The 19,017-nt window shown below is 43.8% G+C and overlaps 1 protein-coding gene across 1 annotated transcript in view; it reads left to right on the top strand.

The window, feature by feature from the left end:
• Positions 1–19,017, top strand: part of OCA2 (OCA2 melanosomal transmembrane protein) — a 483,235-nt gene that overhangs the window by 84,533 nt on the left and 379,685 nt on the right. Inside the window, exon 2 of the mRNA XM_040425133.1 lies at positions 7,933–8,222. Within this exon, the coding sequence (XP_040281067.1) occupies positions 7,960–8,222 (263 nt within the window). The 5' untranslated portion in view covers positions 7,933–7,959. The remainder of the gene's footprint in view (positions 1–7,932; positions 8,223–19,017) is intronic.

Below are 19,017 nucleotides of genomic sequence, written 5' to 3'. Positions count from 1 at the left end.
GGTGTAGTAAGCACCAACATTAATAAATTCACCCCTTGTGTTTTAGGTTAGGGCTACACTGCGACTTTGGGCTCACGTGTAACTGAACTGCCGGCCCATAATAGAACAGTCCTATCCTTGTCTGTAATGTGGACAATAATAGGACATGCTCAATTTTTTTGCAGATTGGACATATGTTCACTAAACTGTGTGTGTGTGTGTTGGTTTTTTTTTTTTTTTTTTGCGGCCTTGTTTAAGTAAATGATTCCTCTGCAACAAAAAAAAAACAGAACTTGATACGTTTGTGTGCATGAACCCTTGTTGTAACACTTCCGAATGATTTTAATAGCCACAGCTGCAGTCCAAAAGTATATATTAGGTTGATTGCAGTCTTGTGGATTGCAGCTGTCATTGAATAGTTAAAATCTTTCAGAAGCTCTACAAAAGTCTGTTTAGCCTTAGACCTCATGCACACGGACGTGTGTCGGCCATTCCGTGCAATTTGCGATCCGCAATGCATGGGCACCATCGATGTAGTTGCTGCAGACGGATCCAGACCCATTCAACTTGAACCGCAACATGTTTGTGTTTCATGTATGGAGCTTTTATTTGTGTCCTGGGTCCCTTGCTATGGTATATGCTCGGTCATTTTCCAATGCCCTTGGTTAGATTTGTAACTGCGTTCCTTGTTTCTTTCTAACTCCTTGGATGTAAAGAGTGGCCACCATATAGTGTATGGTGATGCTGAAAGTAAAAAGTCTCATAAATGACAAGGGGACCCTCTTCCTTGGTCTCTCAAAATGGAATGTCTTTTTGTGAGAGCAGATACTTGTGGAACAACCACACCAGTCTCAGTTCATATTTACATTGACTTCATTCAAACCTCAACCGAGACAATGTTTTCTTTCTACAGAATGTAAACCTAAATAACTTGTCTAAGGGTAGGTTCACATCACCTTTTCATTTTCAGTTCTAATGATCCATTGGAAGAACAGTAAACAAAAACAGATCCTTTATTTTTAACATCCTTGTGCTCATTTTGCATTTGTTTTGGCCATTTCCATCTGAGATCCATTATTTTTGACAGGAGGAGAAGTTCTTAGTGGAGGCCTTTTTCTCCAGTCTAATATAATGGATATCAGATGGAAATGGCTAAAATGGATGTTCAAAATAACAGACTTAAAAAAAAAAAAAAAAAAAATTCTGTTTGTATTCTGTTCTTTTGACCGAACAAAAGAATGAAAAATTAAATTGTGATGTAAATCTGAGAATCTAAGGCCTCTTTCACACGGGCGTTGCAGGAAAAGGTGCGGGTGCATTGGGGGAACATGCACGATTTTTTTCCGCGTGAGTGCAAAACATTGTAATGCGTTTTGCACTCACTTGAGAAAAATCGCGCATGTTTGGTACCCAAACCTGAACTTCTTCACAGAAGTTTGGGCTTGGGATCGGTGTTCTGTAGATTGTATTATTTTCCCTTATAACATGGTTATAAGGGAAAATAATAGCATTCTGAATACAGAATGCATAGTAAAATAAGGCTGGAGGGGTTAAAAAAAATAATTAAAAAAAATATTTTAACTCAATCCACTTGTTCGCGCAGCCGGCATCTCTTCTGTCTTCATCTGTGAGCAATAGGACCTTTGATGTCACTGCGTCCATCACATGGTCCATCACATGATCCATCACATGATCCATCACCATGGTAAAGGATCATGTGATGAGCGTAGTGACATCATCAAAGGTCCTATTGCTCACAGCACAGATGAAGACAGAAGAGATGCCGGCTGCGCGAACAAATGGATTAAGGTGAGTTGTGTGTTTTTTTTTTTTTTTTTTTTTTTTTTTTTTTTTTACCCCTCCAGCCCTATTGTACTATGCATTCTGTATTCAGAATGCAATTATTTTCCCTTATAACCATGTTATAAGGGGAAATAATGACCGGGTCCCCATCCCGATCGTCACCTAGCAACCGTGCGTGAAAATCGCACCGCATCCGCACTTGCTTGCAATTTTCACGCAACCCCATTCATTTCTATGGGGCCTGCGTTATGTGAAAAACGCACAAAGAGGAGCATGCTCCGATTTTCACGCAACGCACAAGTGATGCGTGAAAATCACCGCTCGTGTGCACAGCCCCATAGAAATGAATGGGTCAGGATTCAGTGCGGGTGCAATGCGTTCAACTACTCGCCCGTTTGAAAGGGGCCTAATGGAGAACAAAATGGAAAGCATACCACACCAGATGGAGAGAGTATTTAATGTACAAGGCTTGTCAACTGTGCATATAAGACCCCACCCACGCAACTGTATTTTTGCTCTGCATCCCATCCGCATTTTTTTGCGAAATGGATGCGGAACCATTAAAAAATGCAGACCGCACATGGTGTGCTGTCTTCATCCATATGTCCGTTCCACAGCTCCGCTAAAAAGAATGAACATGTCCTATTCTTGTCCGTTTTCCAGACAAAAATAAACATTGTTACTATTTATCCGTTTAAAAAAAAAAAAAAAAAGATGCAACACGGACGTCACACAAATGTCATCTATATTTCTGCGTATTGCGGACTGCAAAATACAAATGGTCGTGTGATGAATGCACCCTAAATAGACCATAATGTTATAAAATTATAACACTTATCTCTCCATATATAGAGGAAACCTGTTCAGTGAATAACAGCTTACTGCTCAGGCATTGCAGATCAGAAGTTCTCTCCGAAACTTGTCCTGTGAGTACCCCTAAAATCAAAGGTGCCTCCTTCGTATTCCAAACAACTCAAAAACTGGCAGCCATTATAGAACTCATTTTATCATCCATTTGTCAGAAACCCTAAATGACCTCTAAATCCGCATTGCTGTGCAGCTATGTCACATACTGGAAATCCACCATCTGTTTTATATTTTTAATTTTCTCAAGGCTTGAGCGCCTCTAGGAGACAAAATCTAGGTCATGTATTAATATATTTAAGCCAATAACTTGACGTGACTGCTAGAGATGAGCGAATTTCTTAAATTCGATGCGGTCGGTTCGAATTTTTCAAAGAAATTCGGTTTGATCCGAATTTATTAGCGGCAAATCACATAAAAAAAAAACTGCTATTTCCTGGCTGCAGAGAGCCTTTATAGGGATGTAGAACACTGTGCCTTGCAGTAACATGCATAGGGAGTCTACTGTGGTAGTGAAACTATACTGTGAGTCAGTATGACATGCAGATGACAGGCGTCACTCTTAGAATCACTGCACACTTCACTTATTTGGGCAGTTACGGCGCCAAAACTGACCGAATAACTCAAGTGTAAACTCAGCCTTACAGGTCAATGTTAGCACCAAGAAGAAGTGCACTCCTTTTACACCGTCGGCAGCTGATTCCACATAATGTCTACAGAACCTATTCTATTAAACGCTTATACAAGACAGAGTGGAGTGGGTGTCAGCAGTAAGTTTGTGTTGATAACGCTGATTATTTTGCCCTTCCTCTGATCCGTCAGAAAAATACCCCAAAAATGGATCCTGTCTGTGGAGCATCCGCCTTCACTCGGTCAGCATTTGGTCAGTAATCCATCAGTATTGCTAAAGCCCAAAAAAACAGGAGTGGATCGAAAACAAATATAACACGTGAATGGACTATTTGCATGTCTTCTGTGTTTTTTACCCACTCCTGCTTTTGGCTACCAAATCATAAGGCAATTCTGATGCAAAATAAGGACCATGTCATGCAGGCCTTACAGCTGTTACATAGACAGGATCCGTTGTGTGTCTCATTTTTCCATCCTTCTGACGGATCAGAATAAGGGTCAAATAAATGTCAGCCAGGCCGAAAGGCAAAATAGTGTCCCAGTCATGAAGTGGGGAGGGTGGGAACAGCATGAGTCCACAGAGTGGCCCTATGACATCGTGGTGAGGTAGAAGCAGCATGAGGAGACCACAAAGTGGAGTAGTGACATAGTTTGGAGGTGGCAGCAGCATCAGGAGACCACAGAGGGGCAAGGTGACATAGCGTGCAGGTGGCGGCAACATCAGGAGACCACAGACAGGTGACAGAATGGGGAGGTGGGTGGCAATACCAGTACCATCTGAAGATGGTAGGTGAAAGGAGAACTTGGCATCAGACGGGTTGCAGCATCAGAATAGTACCTGAGGCAGGTCTCTCTTGTCAAAGTGTTGGTGTGGCACCATGGATGATCTAGTCTGATGCCTCAGGCATTGGTGGGTGTAAATCTTTGCTCATCCACACCTGATTCATCTTGACAAAGGTCTGTGTCTCCACATTTTGGATGGACAGGTGAGTTCTTCTTGGGGCAACTATGGCCCCCGCCGCACTTAATCCCCCTCTCTGATGCCACACTACTGGCTGGGCAGGACAGCTTTTCCAGGGCAAACTCTTCCAGTTGTGGCCACAAATCCAATTTGGTTGCCAAGTAGAAGCCTCTGCACCACTACTTTGCAGGCAGGTAGGCTCCTGCGAAGTGGGAGGTTTACCCCGGGCACGTTTGGCTCCTGACCTCCCACTGCTGCCACCCTGCTAACTCCCGTCCACGCTAGCGACTTGCTGGATCCGCTGCTACCCTCTTCTCCCGATGATGAAGCCACTAATTCACCCGGCTCCCAAGTGCGATCAGCTACATCATAATCATTGAGTACTATCTGCACGTCCCTGATGTCCTCCTCAACTGTCTTAGTCAGGAGTCTGACTGCTCGAAAACACCAGCTCCTGCAGAGGACCCATCGACACTTGGCTGGGGGTGTCCGATGTCACTTGGGACGAAATGGATGACCGAGTCAACCATTCAATATCCGCTGGCTTGCTGGTCAAGACACAGCCGCTAGGTGACACCGAGAGCTCAAGCCTCTTGCTGCAACTCCTGCTGCAACGCCCCCTTACTCTGCTGCGACCTATGCCTGCGCCAGAAACATTTAGGCCTCTGCCACTCCCCTGCGCAGGGCATGGCACCTTTTCTGACATACTGTTGGACCAAATAAATATATAAAAAGGAAATTAAAACACCCCAAAAAATGGCTGAGAATGTCTCACTTCATCACACAACGGCTAATAAGTTTTTTAGTTTTTTTTCCTCCACTAATACATGCCAAAGAAGACTTTAGAACATATAACTGCACCGGTGCTGAACGGCAAATATATATATTCCAGCGCTATTTTACTTAGCATTCTGTATTCAGAATGCTATTTTCCCTTATAACCATGTTATAAGGGAAAATAATAATGATTGGGTCTCCATCCCGATCGTCTCCTAGCAACCGTGCGTGAAAATCGCACAGCATCCGCACTTGCTTGCGGATGCTTGCGATTTTCACGCAACCCCATTCATTTCTATGGGGCCTGCGTTGCGTGAAAAACGCAGAATACAGAGCATGCTGCGATTTTCACGCAACGCACAAGTGATGCGTGAAAATCACCGCTCATGTGAATAGCCCCATAGAAATGAATGGGTCGGTTTTCAGTGCGGGTGCAATGCGTTCAACTCGCGCATCGCATCCGCGCGGAATACTCGCCCGTGTGAAAGGGGCCTTATACTTACCTCCATGTCAGCGATGCGATGCAGGCCTCTTCCGGCCTGTGTCCCGCGCTGTATGGCTCAGGCGGTGCGATGACATCATTGCGCTGGCCTCTGATAGGCTGCAGGCACTAGGCCTGCAGCCTATCAGAGGAAGGGGAAGAGACACGCCTCTCCCTCCCCTGCACCACCGCAGCACAGGCAGATTACTATGGAGATGAGTGCAATGGAAGCGCTCATCTCCCTGTACCCGACTGCGGCAGTGCGGCGGCTCACTTGGGGGGGCATTTTAGTTGGGGGGGGGGGGCCCCCGGTGACGCCACTGGGGCTGTGGCCTCTTCAAACAGCTGATTGGTGGGGGTGCCAGGAGGCAGACCCCCGCCAGTCTGATATTGATGACCTATCATGAGGATAGCCAACAAAAAGGTGTGGCTGATGCATTTCAGGTTTGGTCTCTGAGGCCTGCGGGTGCTGCTCTACAGCCTTGTTTGACTATCATAAGGATAGGTTATAAATTATACTAGCACTGCACACAACCACTTTTAAAGTGAACCTGTCACGTTGTACATACAGACTTTTCTGGGTAATATGTTTATAGATCAGGAATGAAGCAGATTGATATGTCGTTTTATGGGGGAAAAAATCATCAAAGCTTGTATGTTAATTTTAATAGCCTTTTTGTGCTTTGGAGTCCAGTGCGGGTGCCTTATTAGTGATTAACCGCCATCTCTGTATGGACAGTTATACAAAAAAGTAGTAGAACAGTCAATTGATCTCAAGCTGAGAATGAGCAGGTATTTTAAACGAATGAATCACAAGTTTTACCAAAATACTATGGAGGAGATTAATCAAGAATGGCTTTTTCAATGCTGAAAGATGCAAACATTTTGTCATAAATGAACCCCATCCTCTGGCAGTCCGACATCTGGAGGATGAGGTATAGATTTTAGTCCTCATTTATGCCAGAAACCTGGCATGACTTATAACTCTACCAGGGCCCATCCACACCACAGTCAGCATGTCCCCCCCCCCCCCCTTTTTTTTTATTTTTAAAGTGGTGGTGGTGGTGAAACATGATTTGCATTAAAAATGGCTTTTAAAAAGTTGCTAACCCAGAGTTGACTTTTTAATGCCAGTTTTCTAGCATAAGGGATCACCATATAGCCATCTGCTCAGATTCTCCTGCTTTATAACATGATGCCTGCAGATCAGACTCTGTTCTATGTGACTGGCTACCTTAAGTTTATTCTAAGGCCAATTTCACAAACTTATTTTTGTTTTTTGTTTTTGCAGTGTTTAAAAACTGTATGAAGGAGGCAACACTCAGAACAAAATATAAGTTTTAGTGCAGTTTTTGTTAAAATTCGGATCCATACACCTGAGCGTTCTGAAAGGTGCGCTCTGTATGCGCGATTGTACGGACGTTTACAAGCGCGCATACAGAGACAAGCGTGCACACAGTGTCGCGCGTTCCCGAAAGTCTATAGTACGGGAACGCGCGACAAGCGCCCAAAAAAACGCTCCTGTACTTGTGTGAGCGTCGGGCGTTTTACAGCGCGATCGTACGCGCTGTAAAACGCCCAGGTGAGAACCATTCCCATAGGGAAGCATTGGTTTCTCCTTGTTGAGCGTTTTACAGCGCGTAGGAACGCGCTGTAAAACGCTCAGGTGTGAATTGAGCCTAACTGAAAAATGTCTAAATCATACAGAGTTCTTGGAGAATTCCACTGGGATCAAAACGGCACATATCAAAATGTATTATAATTTATTATTCTCCTGTAGACAACCGAAAACTCTTGACTGCTACATTTTACTTGCATGAAACACTGTCTTTGTTTTAACTATTTGTAGGATATGTGACCATTTTCAGTAGTACCTTGTCTTGTTTTAGCAAACAGATCTTGACCTGGTCAACTAATGTGCCTGTTTTTATAATAGTCTGAATTTATCATGAAAATTTTGAAAGGGCAAATACCGGTATAAATGTAAAAATGTTTAACCTTTTTTTTTTTATTTTGTTACTGCCTTGGGGTGAATTTCTATCACTGTCCCTGTTAATCTAAATGGGGCACAAATGCATGCACTTGTTAGAATCCCTATCCGCATGTACGGTATAGAATGGACTTTTCTAGAACACATCTGCCATGTATGAATTTAACTTTTAAGCCACTTTCAAATAGATGTATTTTGCATTAGTATACATAACTAGGAGTTGGTCCAAAACAGGTAATGGGTCCAGATCCTTTACTTTTTTTTTTTTTTGCACTTTATTATTTTTTTTCACCCCTGTTTCTTTGGTAGTTTTGGCTTTCCATTACTAATGCAAAATACACCAATGTGAATTTGGCCAAAGACCATTTTTGTAATTGCTCTATATATATCACATGATTACCCACCATATGAAATTTTTTAAATTTGATTATTTTCTTCTTTTTATAGTTGAAAAAAGTGCTCCCCAACAGCAAAATGTACCTTGAGAACAATAATGATGTCCCATGTATAAGAAACCTGGAAGTGGAGCGAACTCAGACAAATGGTACACATCATTCCAGCTTGAGTGGTCGAGTGGGCACAGCATCTGTGGCGAGTGACTTCAATGAGCTCATACTTCTGGACGGCTTTCAAAGAGCGGCTGATGCTAAAAGTGAGAGGGATAAGTCTTATCAGAATGGGCAAGATAGTTGTGTTGCGTTTGGAGAAGACTTTGACCCAACTCCTATACAGGGAAAGTAAGTAAGTGCTCCTACCCCAATAATTGGAGCTGGCAGAATGGAATTACATTAAAATTTGCAAATCCATCTTTTAAATGGGTTGTCTGAGATTTTGATATTTATGGCCTATCCTCAGGATAGGTTATCAATATCTGCTCAGCAGGGGTGATGGTGGGAGGGGGTGTTTGGGTGAGAGAGAGAGAGTGCTTTATATAATAAACCAAATGAGGACCCGGAAGTGCAGCAGGTCAACATCAAAAATCCAAGTACTCCATTGTTTAAATTTAAAATAGACCCCTGAAGAAGCCTTGGGATTTGGAACTAGTTGGGCACTTAAGAGCTCCATCTTGAGATGATTTCTCCTAGTTTACTACAAGTTTTATACAAGATGTCCATCTTGTGAGTATTCTGAATAAATACAGCAGGCTTTTTGCTTTTTAAATGATTCTGCGCAAGATCCTGTTTGTTTCTGCCTCCATATTCCTGTGACAGTTGGTAGATAGTCATCCAAGATACGTAACTCCAGCTGCAATATCACCGAAGGAAACGCCGACAAGGATTCTATGAGGAGACTAGCCAGAGGACATTTCCTGCATTGTTGGTGAGATTGCTCCTTTGAAGTACAGCAGGTGGAGTACTGTGTATAGTTCTGGGCTCCTGTGAACAAGGCAGACATAGCAGAGAGATGTCGTTTTTTTTTTGTCTTTCCAGCCTTATGACCTATTTTACTATGTTACTATTTAAATTTTTGAGGTTGACCCGCTGCACTTTGGGTTCTTACTTTTGTTTATGATCATTAAAGGAGTTGTCCAGAAAATGTTATAAAAACATGGCTGCCTTCTTCCCAAAGTAGCTCCGCACCTGTCCATAGGCTGTTTGGTATTTCATCCCAACACCAAAATGGGACTTAACTTCAATACCAGGCACAACCTACGGACATGCTCATGCACACGACCATATTTATGGTCCATCTTGATCCACGCATTTTGCAGAATGCACATGGACCATTGATTTCTATTGGTCTGCATTTTGTGGACCGTAAAGTATATGGTCGTGTGCAGGAGGCCAAATCCTGAACAACCCCTTTAATTTATGTTCTGTTTGCAGAGAAACCTTTTTGATCAGGATGTTTGTGCTCTGTTCTTACTATAAGGCCTCTTTCACACGGGCGTTGCGGGAAAATGTGCGGGTGCGTTGCGGGAACACCCGCGATTTTTCCGCGCGAGTGCAAAACATTGTAATGCGTTTTGCATTCGCCTGAGAAAAATCATGCATGTTTGGTACCCAAACCCGAACTTCTTCACAGACGTTCGGGCTTGGGTTAGGTGTTGTGTAGATGTTAATATTTTCCCTTATAACATGGTTATAAGGGAAAATAATAGCATTCTGAATACAGAATGCTTAGTAGGTGATCAATTGAGGGTTAAAAAAATAAAAAAAATAATTAACTCACCTTCTCCTCTTGTTCGCGTAGTTCCCGGTCTCTTCTTTACTTCTTTAATGATGAGCTGTAGGCTAAAGGACCTTTGGTGACGTCAGATCACATGCTCCAATCACATGGTCCATCACCGTCGTGATGGACCATGTGATTGGAGCATGTGATCTGACGTCACCACAGGTCCTAGCCGGTAGTTCATCATTAAAAAAGTAAAGAAGAGACCGGGAACTACGCGAACAAGAGGAGAAGGTGAGTTAATTTTTATTTATTTTTTTAACCCTCAATTGATCACCTACTAAGCATTCTGTATTCAGAATGCTATTATTTTCCCTTATAACAATGTTATAAGGGAAAATAATACAGTAAATAGACTGTCACCTAGCAACCATGCGTGCAAATCGCACCGCATCAGCACTTGCTTGCGGATGCTTGCGATTTTCACGCAACCCCATTCACTTCTATGGGGCCTGCGTTGCGTGAAAAATGCAGAATATAGAGCTTGCTGCGATTTTCACGCAACGCACAAGTGATGCGTGAAAATCACCGCTCATGTGAACAGCCCCATAGAAATGAATGGGTCGGTATTCAGTGCGGGTGCAATGCGTTCACCTCACGGATCGCATCCGCGCGGAATACTCGCCCGTGTGAAAGGGGCCTAACTGTTTCTTTTAAAGTTTTATATACCAGTCTAAACCTAATGTGCACTGCAGTGGGATGTGCCAAATTTATTAAGATTTGCATACCTCTTAATAAATTTGGTGCACATTTTGGCAGTTCATGCCATAAAATCAAATCTCTTCCATCTTTTGGCTATAATTTACACCAGTTTTTGGAATAAATGACCATAAATTTTGTGGACCATTGGTGGTGCAGCTTCTTTTGATAAGCTCCTTCCATTTTATTGAGAGGTGGCAAGAGAGGCAAGTATGACTTTTCACTTTTCAACTTTTAACACCAGAAAATAGGTGCCTATGAATTGATACCTCCTTCATTTTATTCATGAGCTGCTGGCTACCAGGTGCAGTTCATTCACAGCTTTGTTTCTATTAGGCCAGGCACACATGAGCAAGTTCAATGAGAGGAACTTGCAGCGTGTGTCAGTGTAAGGTTCTGTTCTGACCGATGCTCCTCTGACAGGATTGCACTGCATTATAAAGATTTATTAGGTTGTGTGACCCTAAGTCCTCATGTACACGGCCTTTGGTTGCCTGTGCCCATGCTGTGGACCACAAATTGAGGTCCACCACGCACGGGCACTGACCATGTGTCGCCGTATGAGGATGTGGACCCATTCACTTTAATCGGGTTCGCGATCCGCATCCAACGGTCTGCACCGCAAAAAAAGTAGTGCTTGTGCTACTTTTTTGCGGTGCGGAGGCATGGACAGAAAACCCATGGGGCTTCCGTGGGGTTCCATGCCTCTGTTCCACACCACACCTTCTGGATTGTGGACACATTCAAGTGAAAGGGTCCGCATCTGTGATGCGTGCACAAATGACCAGTGCCCTTATATTGCAGACCCACTATTTGCGTACCGCAATACAGGCACTGGACAACAATAGATGCCTAAGAGTCCTGGAATCTAATAAATTGGGGCTCATGCACACGGCCATTGCCCCGCCATGGCCGTATTGCAGGCCGCATACGGCGGGTCCATAATATACGGGGCACCGGCCGTATGCACCCTGTATCACGGATGCGGACCCACTTGAATGGGTCCACAAACCTGGAGATGTGGTGCGGAAGCATGGATCGGAACCCCATGGAAGCACTACGGAGTGCTTCCATGGTGTTTCTGGCCGTGCCTCCGCACCACAAAAAAGTAGTGCATTCAAATTTGGACCAATGGATGTGGTTCGTAGACCATTCAAGTGAATGGGTCCGCGATCCGCATGAGGCTACCACACGGTCGGCGCCCGTGCATTGCGGACCACAATTTGCAGTCCGCAGCACGGGCACGGAGCCCTTTCGTTCGTCTGCATGAGCCCTTACACTGACAAATTGCAATGAGGCTACTGAAATTCGGACCAAAGTCAATTCATTTGGCTTCGATTCATTCAGCACTAGACACAAATAAAAACATCAGAGATTTATCAAAACTGGTGTACAGGAAAACTGGCTTAGTTGCCTATAGCAACCAATCAAATTCCAACTTTCATTTTTCAGAGATTCTTTGGAAAATGAAAGGTGGAATCTGATTGGTCTCTGTTAAGGAGGACCTAATTAGGGTCTTACCGGCCCCCACTGATGTCATCGCACTTATTTAATTTTTTTAATAGACCCATCCCCCCCGTTCATCCGCTGTTGTCCCCGTTGATTTCGGCGCCTTATATTCTAATTAGAAGACTTGGTTATACTAGGCGGAGACTGGAGCGGTTCTCTTCTCCCTGGCTATGAGCGCATCCATTCAGAGTGCAACCGCTCATAGCCAGGGAGAAGAGAACCGCTCCAGTCTCCACCTAGTATAACCAAGTCGGCTAATTAGCATATAAGGTGCCGAAATCAACGGGGGACAACAGCGGACGGACTTTGGTAAAAAAAAAAAAAGTGCGATTACATCTAATTAGACTAGGGTTAAACTTATGAAAGGTTCTCTTTAAACTAAACCAGTTTCCATTTAACACCAGTTTTGATAAATTTCCCCCATGTGTTTGTGTCTAGTGTTGAGCGAATCAAAGCCAAACTAATTGACTTGGATCTGAATTTCAGGAAAAATGTGATTTGTCACTTAGCCGAATTTCCTTACGCTGCATGGTAAGAAATCTATTTTTCCTGAAATGGTGGTAAAAAAACCGATACTCAGCTCATCAATTTGCTCGTGAAGAGGCCGTTGGGGCCACCACAGTGGCGTACTAGCTGAGCACGGTTATGTCATCAAGCCCAGCCATCGTGATGATGTCACCGTGCAAGATTTCGTGTGGTGTCTTCAATCAAGATTATATTGATTCCCGTTCTGGAATTTATTGGATAACACTGACAGCATTATGTCGGTGTTATCCAATACATTCCAGATCTCTAAGGCCCCTTTCACACAAGTGAGAATTCCAAGCGGGTGCAATGCGTGATGCGAACGCATTGCGCCCGCACGGAATCAGGACCCATTCATTTAAATGGGTCTGTGTACATGAGCGGTGGTTTTCACGCATCACTTTTGCATTGCGTGAAAATCGCAGCATGTTCTATATTCTGCGTTTTTCACGTAACGTTGGACCCATAGAAGTAAATGGTCCTTCGTGAAAATCGCAAGCATCCGCAACCAAGTGCGGATGCGATGCATTTTTCATGGGTGGTTGCTGAGAGATGTTGTTTGTATACCTTTTTTAGTTTTTTATCACGTGCGTGCAAAACGCATTAAATCGCATTGCATCCGCGAGATAAAAACTGAACTAAATGCGATCGCATAAAAAACTGAATGAACTTTCTTGTGAAATCGCGCATTTTTCACTGAATGCATTCACTTCTATGGGGCCAGTGTTGCGTGAAAAATTGCAGAAGTGAATGCATTCAGTAAAAAATGCGTAATTTCACAAGAAAGTTCATTCAGTTTTTAATGTGTTTTGCACGCGCGTGATAAAAAACTAAAAAAGGTATACAAACAACATCTCTCAGCAACCACCCGTGAAAAACGCATCGCATCCGCACTTGGTTGCGGATGCTTGCGATTTTCACGAAGGACCATTTACTTCTATGGGGCCAACGTTACGGGAAAAACGCAGAATATAGAACATGCTGCGATTTTCACGCAATGCAAAAGTGATGCGTGAAAACCACCGCTCATGTACACAGACCCATTTAAATGAATGGGTCCGGATTCCGTGCGGGCGCAATGCGTTCGCATCACGCATTGCACCCGCTTGGAATTCTCACTTGTGTGAAAGGGGCCTAAGGATGACATGGCATCATAAATCAATATGCTATGCGAACCCGGCAGTGCTAGAAGTTCAGGATGTGACACTCGCCTTTCGTGAAACCATTCTAAATTGTAGTGTCAGATGAACCTGGCATCTGAGGGGTTCAATTACAGGGGGGAGACGTGATTGCCATTTCCCATTATTGTGCCCGCTGCATAAAAAGGAATGCGCTTTGTGACAAAGTAGTTAGTCACAAATCGAAATTTCTTTGGGAAATTCGATGAAGCAGCGAAATCAAATTTTTCTTAACTTCGCTCATCTCCATTTGTGCGAAATGACTTGGAATTTTGTAAAAAAATAAATTGTTGCAGAATTTTTTGAGTATGTTGTTCTTGCATTTAGAAAAGTTAGTGACCCAGACTTGCTAATCCTAAAGATGGTGTAAGCTTAGACAGGCTGTCTAGACCTGCACCAGATTTACTTCTGTAGATGAGGCTGGATAATATTTTTCTGACACTATATCAACTATTGTTGGCTTACATTGAGATGGATTTTTACACGGGAATTGCACAAAAATTCTGACCCAAGGCGGCACAGTTTAAGCCCTGCCCCTTTCCAACCTTCTGCTAAGCCCGTCCCCCTTGTAAAGCATGTCAGAAAAAAATGTGGAAACCTAAGATGGTCCAAATTGTGGCAATTACCACCGCTCTTCTTTTTCTTTTTTTCTTTTTCTTTTTCTCAGCGTGTAGTATCCATTAACATTCAGTTCAGGCTTAACTGTGGGTCTTGTGTACTGCTTTGTATATAACCTACAAGACAAGTGATGAGAAATCCAAATTTTACAATGGCTGAAGTTTACTTTTTCATTTTCATATATTTTTATTTTTTTTCTGTATGTAAAGCAAAATTAAATCAAAGGAGCCTATCCACTATCAGAAGTGAGAGGTCAATCGCAATCAGGGAATATCTTTTCTTGGAACAAGAAGTAGAGATTAAATGCATTTTTCTACTGAGGTGAAACATGAATTATTCATAGAGGCTCAGTCCGAGTCATTGCCAAGAATGAGAAGTCTTCTAAGCCTTTGAGAGTAATTTTTAGATCAGTTATAATATGCTGAAGGATCATTGTAGCTACTGCAAGCAATCCTGCTTTGTGAGGTGATAGCAGTCGTAGCACCTGCATTAATGTTTTCCAATGTATTCTGCCCCTATGCCAAGAAAAATGAGCCAGGGAAACTGCTGTGCTAGAGCTTTAAAAATAAACCTCAATGTCATTTCGCCAGCATATGCTGTAGCTTTTATTTAATTTGAAAAAAAACTGCAAACTCACTATTGTGCGTCTTCATAAGATAGATAATATGTAAAGTGTAAATTTTTCAGGATCTCTGCTTGTTAAATTCATGTTCTTTTACATCATTATTCCAAATAAAAGCCTAAGGGCTCATACACACAAACGTATTTTCAGTTTTTTTGCGGACCGTATGCGTAACCATTCATTTCAATGGGTTCGCAAAAAAACTGAAGTCCCTCTGTGTGCATTCCGTTTCCGTATGTCAGTTCCGCCCAAAAAAAAAAAAGTCCTATTATTGTCCGCATTACAGACAAGGATAGTACTGTTCTGTTATGGGAGCCAGCTGTTCCGTTCCGCAAAATACGGAATGCACATGGATGCCATCTGTATTTTTTGCAGATCCGTGTTTTGCGGACCGCAAAATACAAATGGTTGTGTGCATGAGCCCTAACACAAACATTTAGTGTAAACGCTCATGCTCATGACCATATATATTTAGTGGTTTTCAAAAAAATAAAAAATGACATTCATCATGTGTTGTAGCATTTTTTGTGTGTATTGTAACAATGCATGTCCTTATGTGCAAAATGCCCAAGAGTAGGATGTTCATATATATATTTTTTTTTTTTTGTATTTTTCTTTTCTTTTCTTTTTTTCTTTTTTTTGGCGGAACTGACATATGGACATGCAAGGAGTCATTTCTGGGTTGTTTTCAAGCCCCATTGAAGTGAATGGTTCAGCATACAGACCGAACGGAAAAAAATGTGTGCATGAGTAGAGTTGAACGGACACCTGGATGTTCGGGTTCCGCCGAACTTCACAAAAAAGTTTGCGTTCGGGACCCGAACTTGACCCCGAACCCTATTGAAGTTAATGGGGACCCGAACTTTGGAGCACTAAAATGGCTCTAAAAAAGTCATGGAAAGGACTAGAGGGCTGCAAATGGCATCAAAATGTGGTTAAGAGCATGGCGAGTGCTCTGCAAACAAATAGGGATATGACTTAAAATTGATAGGGATATGACTCAAAATAACCTAAAATACGCAAAAATAAAAAATAATAATCTTGATCTAGGAGGACGAAGTCCATATGGAGTAGGAGGTTGAAGAGGCGGTGTAGGTGGAAGCGGTGGTGGAGGAGCAGGAGGTAGCCAACACTGGTTTTTGATTGAGATATATAGATAGAGATAGATAGATATATATATATATATATATATATATATATATATATATATATATATTATATATCAATTTATTTATTATTGGGGTACACCCCAAAACATTGGGAAATATAACCTGTGATAACCCCCTGCAGCCGTGCTAAACACAATACACTGGCTGCAGGGCAGGCCAGCACATCCAAGCCGTAAAGGGCAAGCTCAGGCCATATGCCCAATTTGGAGACCCAGAAGTTGAAGGGGGCAGACCCATCAGTCAGTACAGGTAGGCGTGTGCACACATACTGCTCCACCATGTCGCACGTCCCCGTGATGTCCACGATCCAATTGGATATCTGCTTTATCAACTTTCGATGTTCTTTTCTGCGCCTACCATGTTGATCACGGTTAGCGGCGAATCAGGGTTCCACGCTGGAGAGGGAGATCACATCCAAGGGAGGTCAATGGCTGCAATGTGATCAAGCTGAAATGTGGGGCAAATTATTGAAGCCGAAGCTTCCAAGTAAAGGAGGGGGCGCACGGCAATTAAAGACTAATTTTAGAAATTTAATTCCCTGTCACCTATGCAGAGCAGGGGTTTATTCACGGCAAAAATGGTAAAATGTCACCCGACAATGTAACGGGCAAATTAGTGAAATTTTATTAACCTGTCCACTAGGTAGAGCAGGGGTATATCACAGCCAAAAATTGGTGAATGTCATCTGACAATGTAACAGAGAAATTAGTGAAATGACCTAAAATACGTACAAATAAAAAATCTTGATGTATGAGGTGGAGGTCCATATGGAGTAGGAGGTTGAGGAGGCGGTGGACGTAGCGGTGTCGGTGGAGGAGGACTAGGTAACAAACCACTGTTTTTTGGTTTTTATTATTATTATTATTTATTTAATAATATTTTATATTTTTTTTTATTGGGGTACACCCCAAAAGAGTGGGAAATATCAAAAATACAACAATGAGCAATTGCGCTGTAGTATAACAATGAACGTGAGCTTGTCCACATTGGCTGTGGACAGGCGGCTGCGCTTGTCTGTGATAACGCCCCCTGCCGTGCTAAACACACCTTCAGACAATACACTGGCTGCAGGGCAGGCCAGCACCTCCAAGGCGTAAAGGGCAAGCTCAGGCCATGTGCCCAATTTGGAGACCCAGAAGTTGAAGGGGGTAGACCCGTCATTCAGTATGTGTAGACGTGTGCACACATACTGCTCCACCATGTTGGTGAAATGCTGCCTCCTGCTAAGACGTTCCATATCAGCTGGTGGTGCTGGTTGTTGTGGCGTGCTGACAAAGCTTTTCCACATTTCGGCCATGCTAACCCTGCCTTTGAAGGTGCAAGTGGTGCCGCAGCTGCGTTGGTGACCTCCTGCCTTCGTCTTGTGCTTCCACTGTGCCCCCACTGTCAGGTGGGAATGCCACCACGCATCTTACAATCACGCTTCAGTCACTGAATTAAGGACGGTACGTTGTCCTTGTAATGGGGATTCAGCAGTGGGCAACTCGGCGGTCATTGCGGAGACACTACAGCATGTAATCGCTGAAACTCCACTATCACCTGCTGCTGCTCGCACAGTCTGGCCAGCATGTGCAAGGTGGAGTTCAACCTTGTGGGCATGTCTCATATGAGGCGGTGAGCGGGAAGGCCGAAGTTACTCCTGCGTGGTGTGGGGTTTGTCCCCCAAACAGATAAGTTTTAAAAACTGCCTGCTGTCGTTTACCCCTGGCTGTGCTGAAGTTGGTAGTGAAGGTGTTACGCTGACTGGATGAGGAGGTGGTAGAGTAAGAGGAAGCAACTGGAGGCAAACTGAAGCGCCCTGCAATCCTCAGTGGTGGAAGGACATGCGCCAAACTGCTATCCGCTTCAGGACCAGCCACAACTGCATTTACGCAGTGTGCAGTTAGGGAGATATAACGTCCCTGACTGTGCTTACTGGTCCACGTATCCCATTCCTTAGTTAGGTGGACCTTGCCACAGATGGCATTGCGCAGTGCACACCTGATTTTGTCCCCCACTTGGTTGTGCAGGGAAGGGATGGCTCGTCTGGAAAAGTAGTGGCGGCTGGGCATGACGTACTGTGGGACAGCCACCGCCATAAGGCTTTTAAAACTCTCAGTCTCCACTAGACAGAATGACAGCATTTCAAAGGCCAGTAATTTTGAAATGCTGGCATTCAGGGCCAGGGATCGTAGGTGGGTAGGGGGGTACTTCCTCTTCCGCTCCAGTGTTTGGGCGATGGGGAGCTGAACGCTTCCGTGGGACATGTTGGAGATGCTTAGTGACCCAGATGGTGGTGTTGCTGGCAGATCTTCTGTATGCGGGGTGGCAGGTGGCACTGTCACTCCAGAGGTGGATGAAGAGGCTGAGACTGCAGCAGAAGAGGAAGCAGGAGAAGCCAGGGACCTTTCTTGTTTTTTGAGGTGTCTACTCCACTGCAGCTCGTGCTTTGCACTTAGATGCCTGGTCATGCAGGTTGTGCTCAGGTTGAGAACATTTATGCCTCGCTTCAGGCTCTGATTGCACATTGTGCAAACCACTCGTGTCTTGTCGTCAGCACATTGCCTTAAGAACTGCCACGCCCGGGAACTCCTTGGAGCTGGCTTGGGTGTGCTCGGTCCCTTGCTGCATTGGGCAGTATGAGGCGTACTGTCTAGGGGACGGCCGCTCCGCTTTTGCACCCTGTTCCCTCTTCTGCTGTGCTGGTGGCTCTGTGCGACCACTGCCTCTTCCTCTGAACTAGACAGGTCACTCGCATGACCTTTGATTTCATGTGGGGTCGAGGACCTGATCGGTCTCCACATCATCTTCCATGTGATGGCTTCTAAGGGCACACAAGTTAAACGCTTGTTTGCCCTTTAAATCGCAGAACACCGAACCCGACCTTTTCAGTAAAAGTTCGGGTCCGGGGTCCAAAAATCCTAAAGTTCGGTACAAACCTGAACTTTACAGTTTGTGTTTTCTCAACCCTATGCATGAGTCCTAAGAGTGGGTTCACAAATTGCTGGTGTGTTCCTGCACTATTTAATTTTTAGTGGTGCTTTCTACTCCTTTTTTTATT

This window comes from Bufo bufo, chromosome 3, assembly GCF_905171765.1.
Source record: "Bufo bufo chromosome 3, aBufBuf1.1, whole genome shotgun sequence".
NCBI lineage: Eukaryota > Metazoa > Chordata > Amphibia > Anura > Bufonidae > Bufo > Bufo bufo.
The sequence above is the reverse complement of the archived record's forward strand: the minus strand, read 5'-3'. Positions and strand labels throughout refer to the sequence as shown.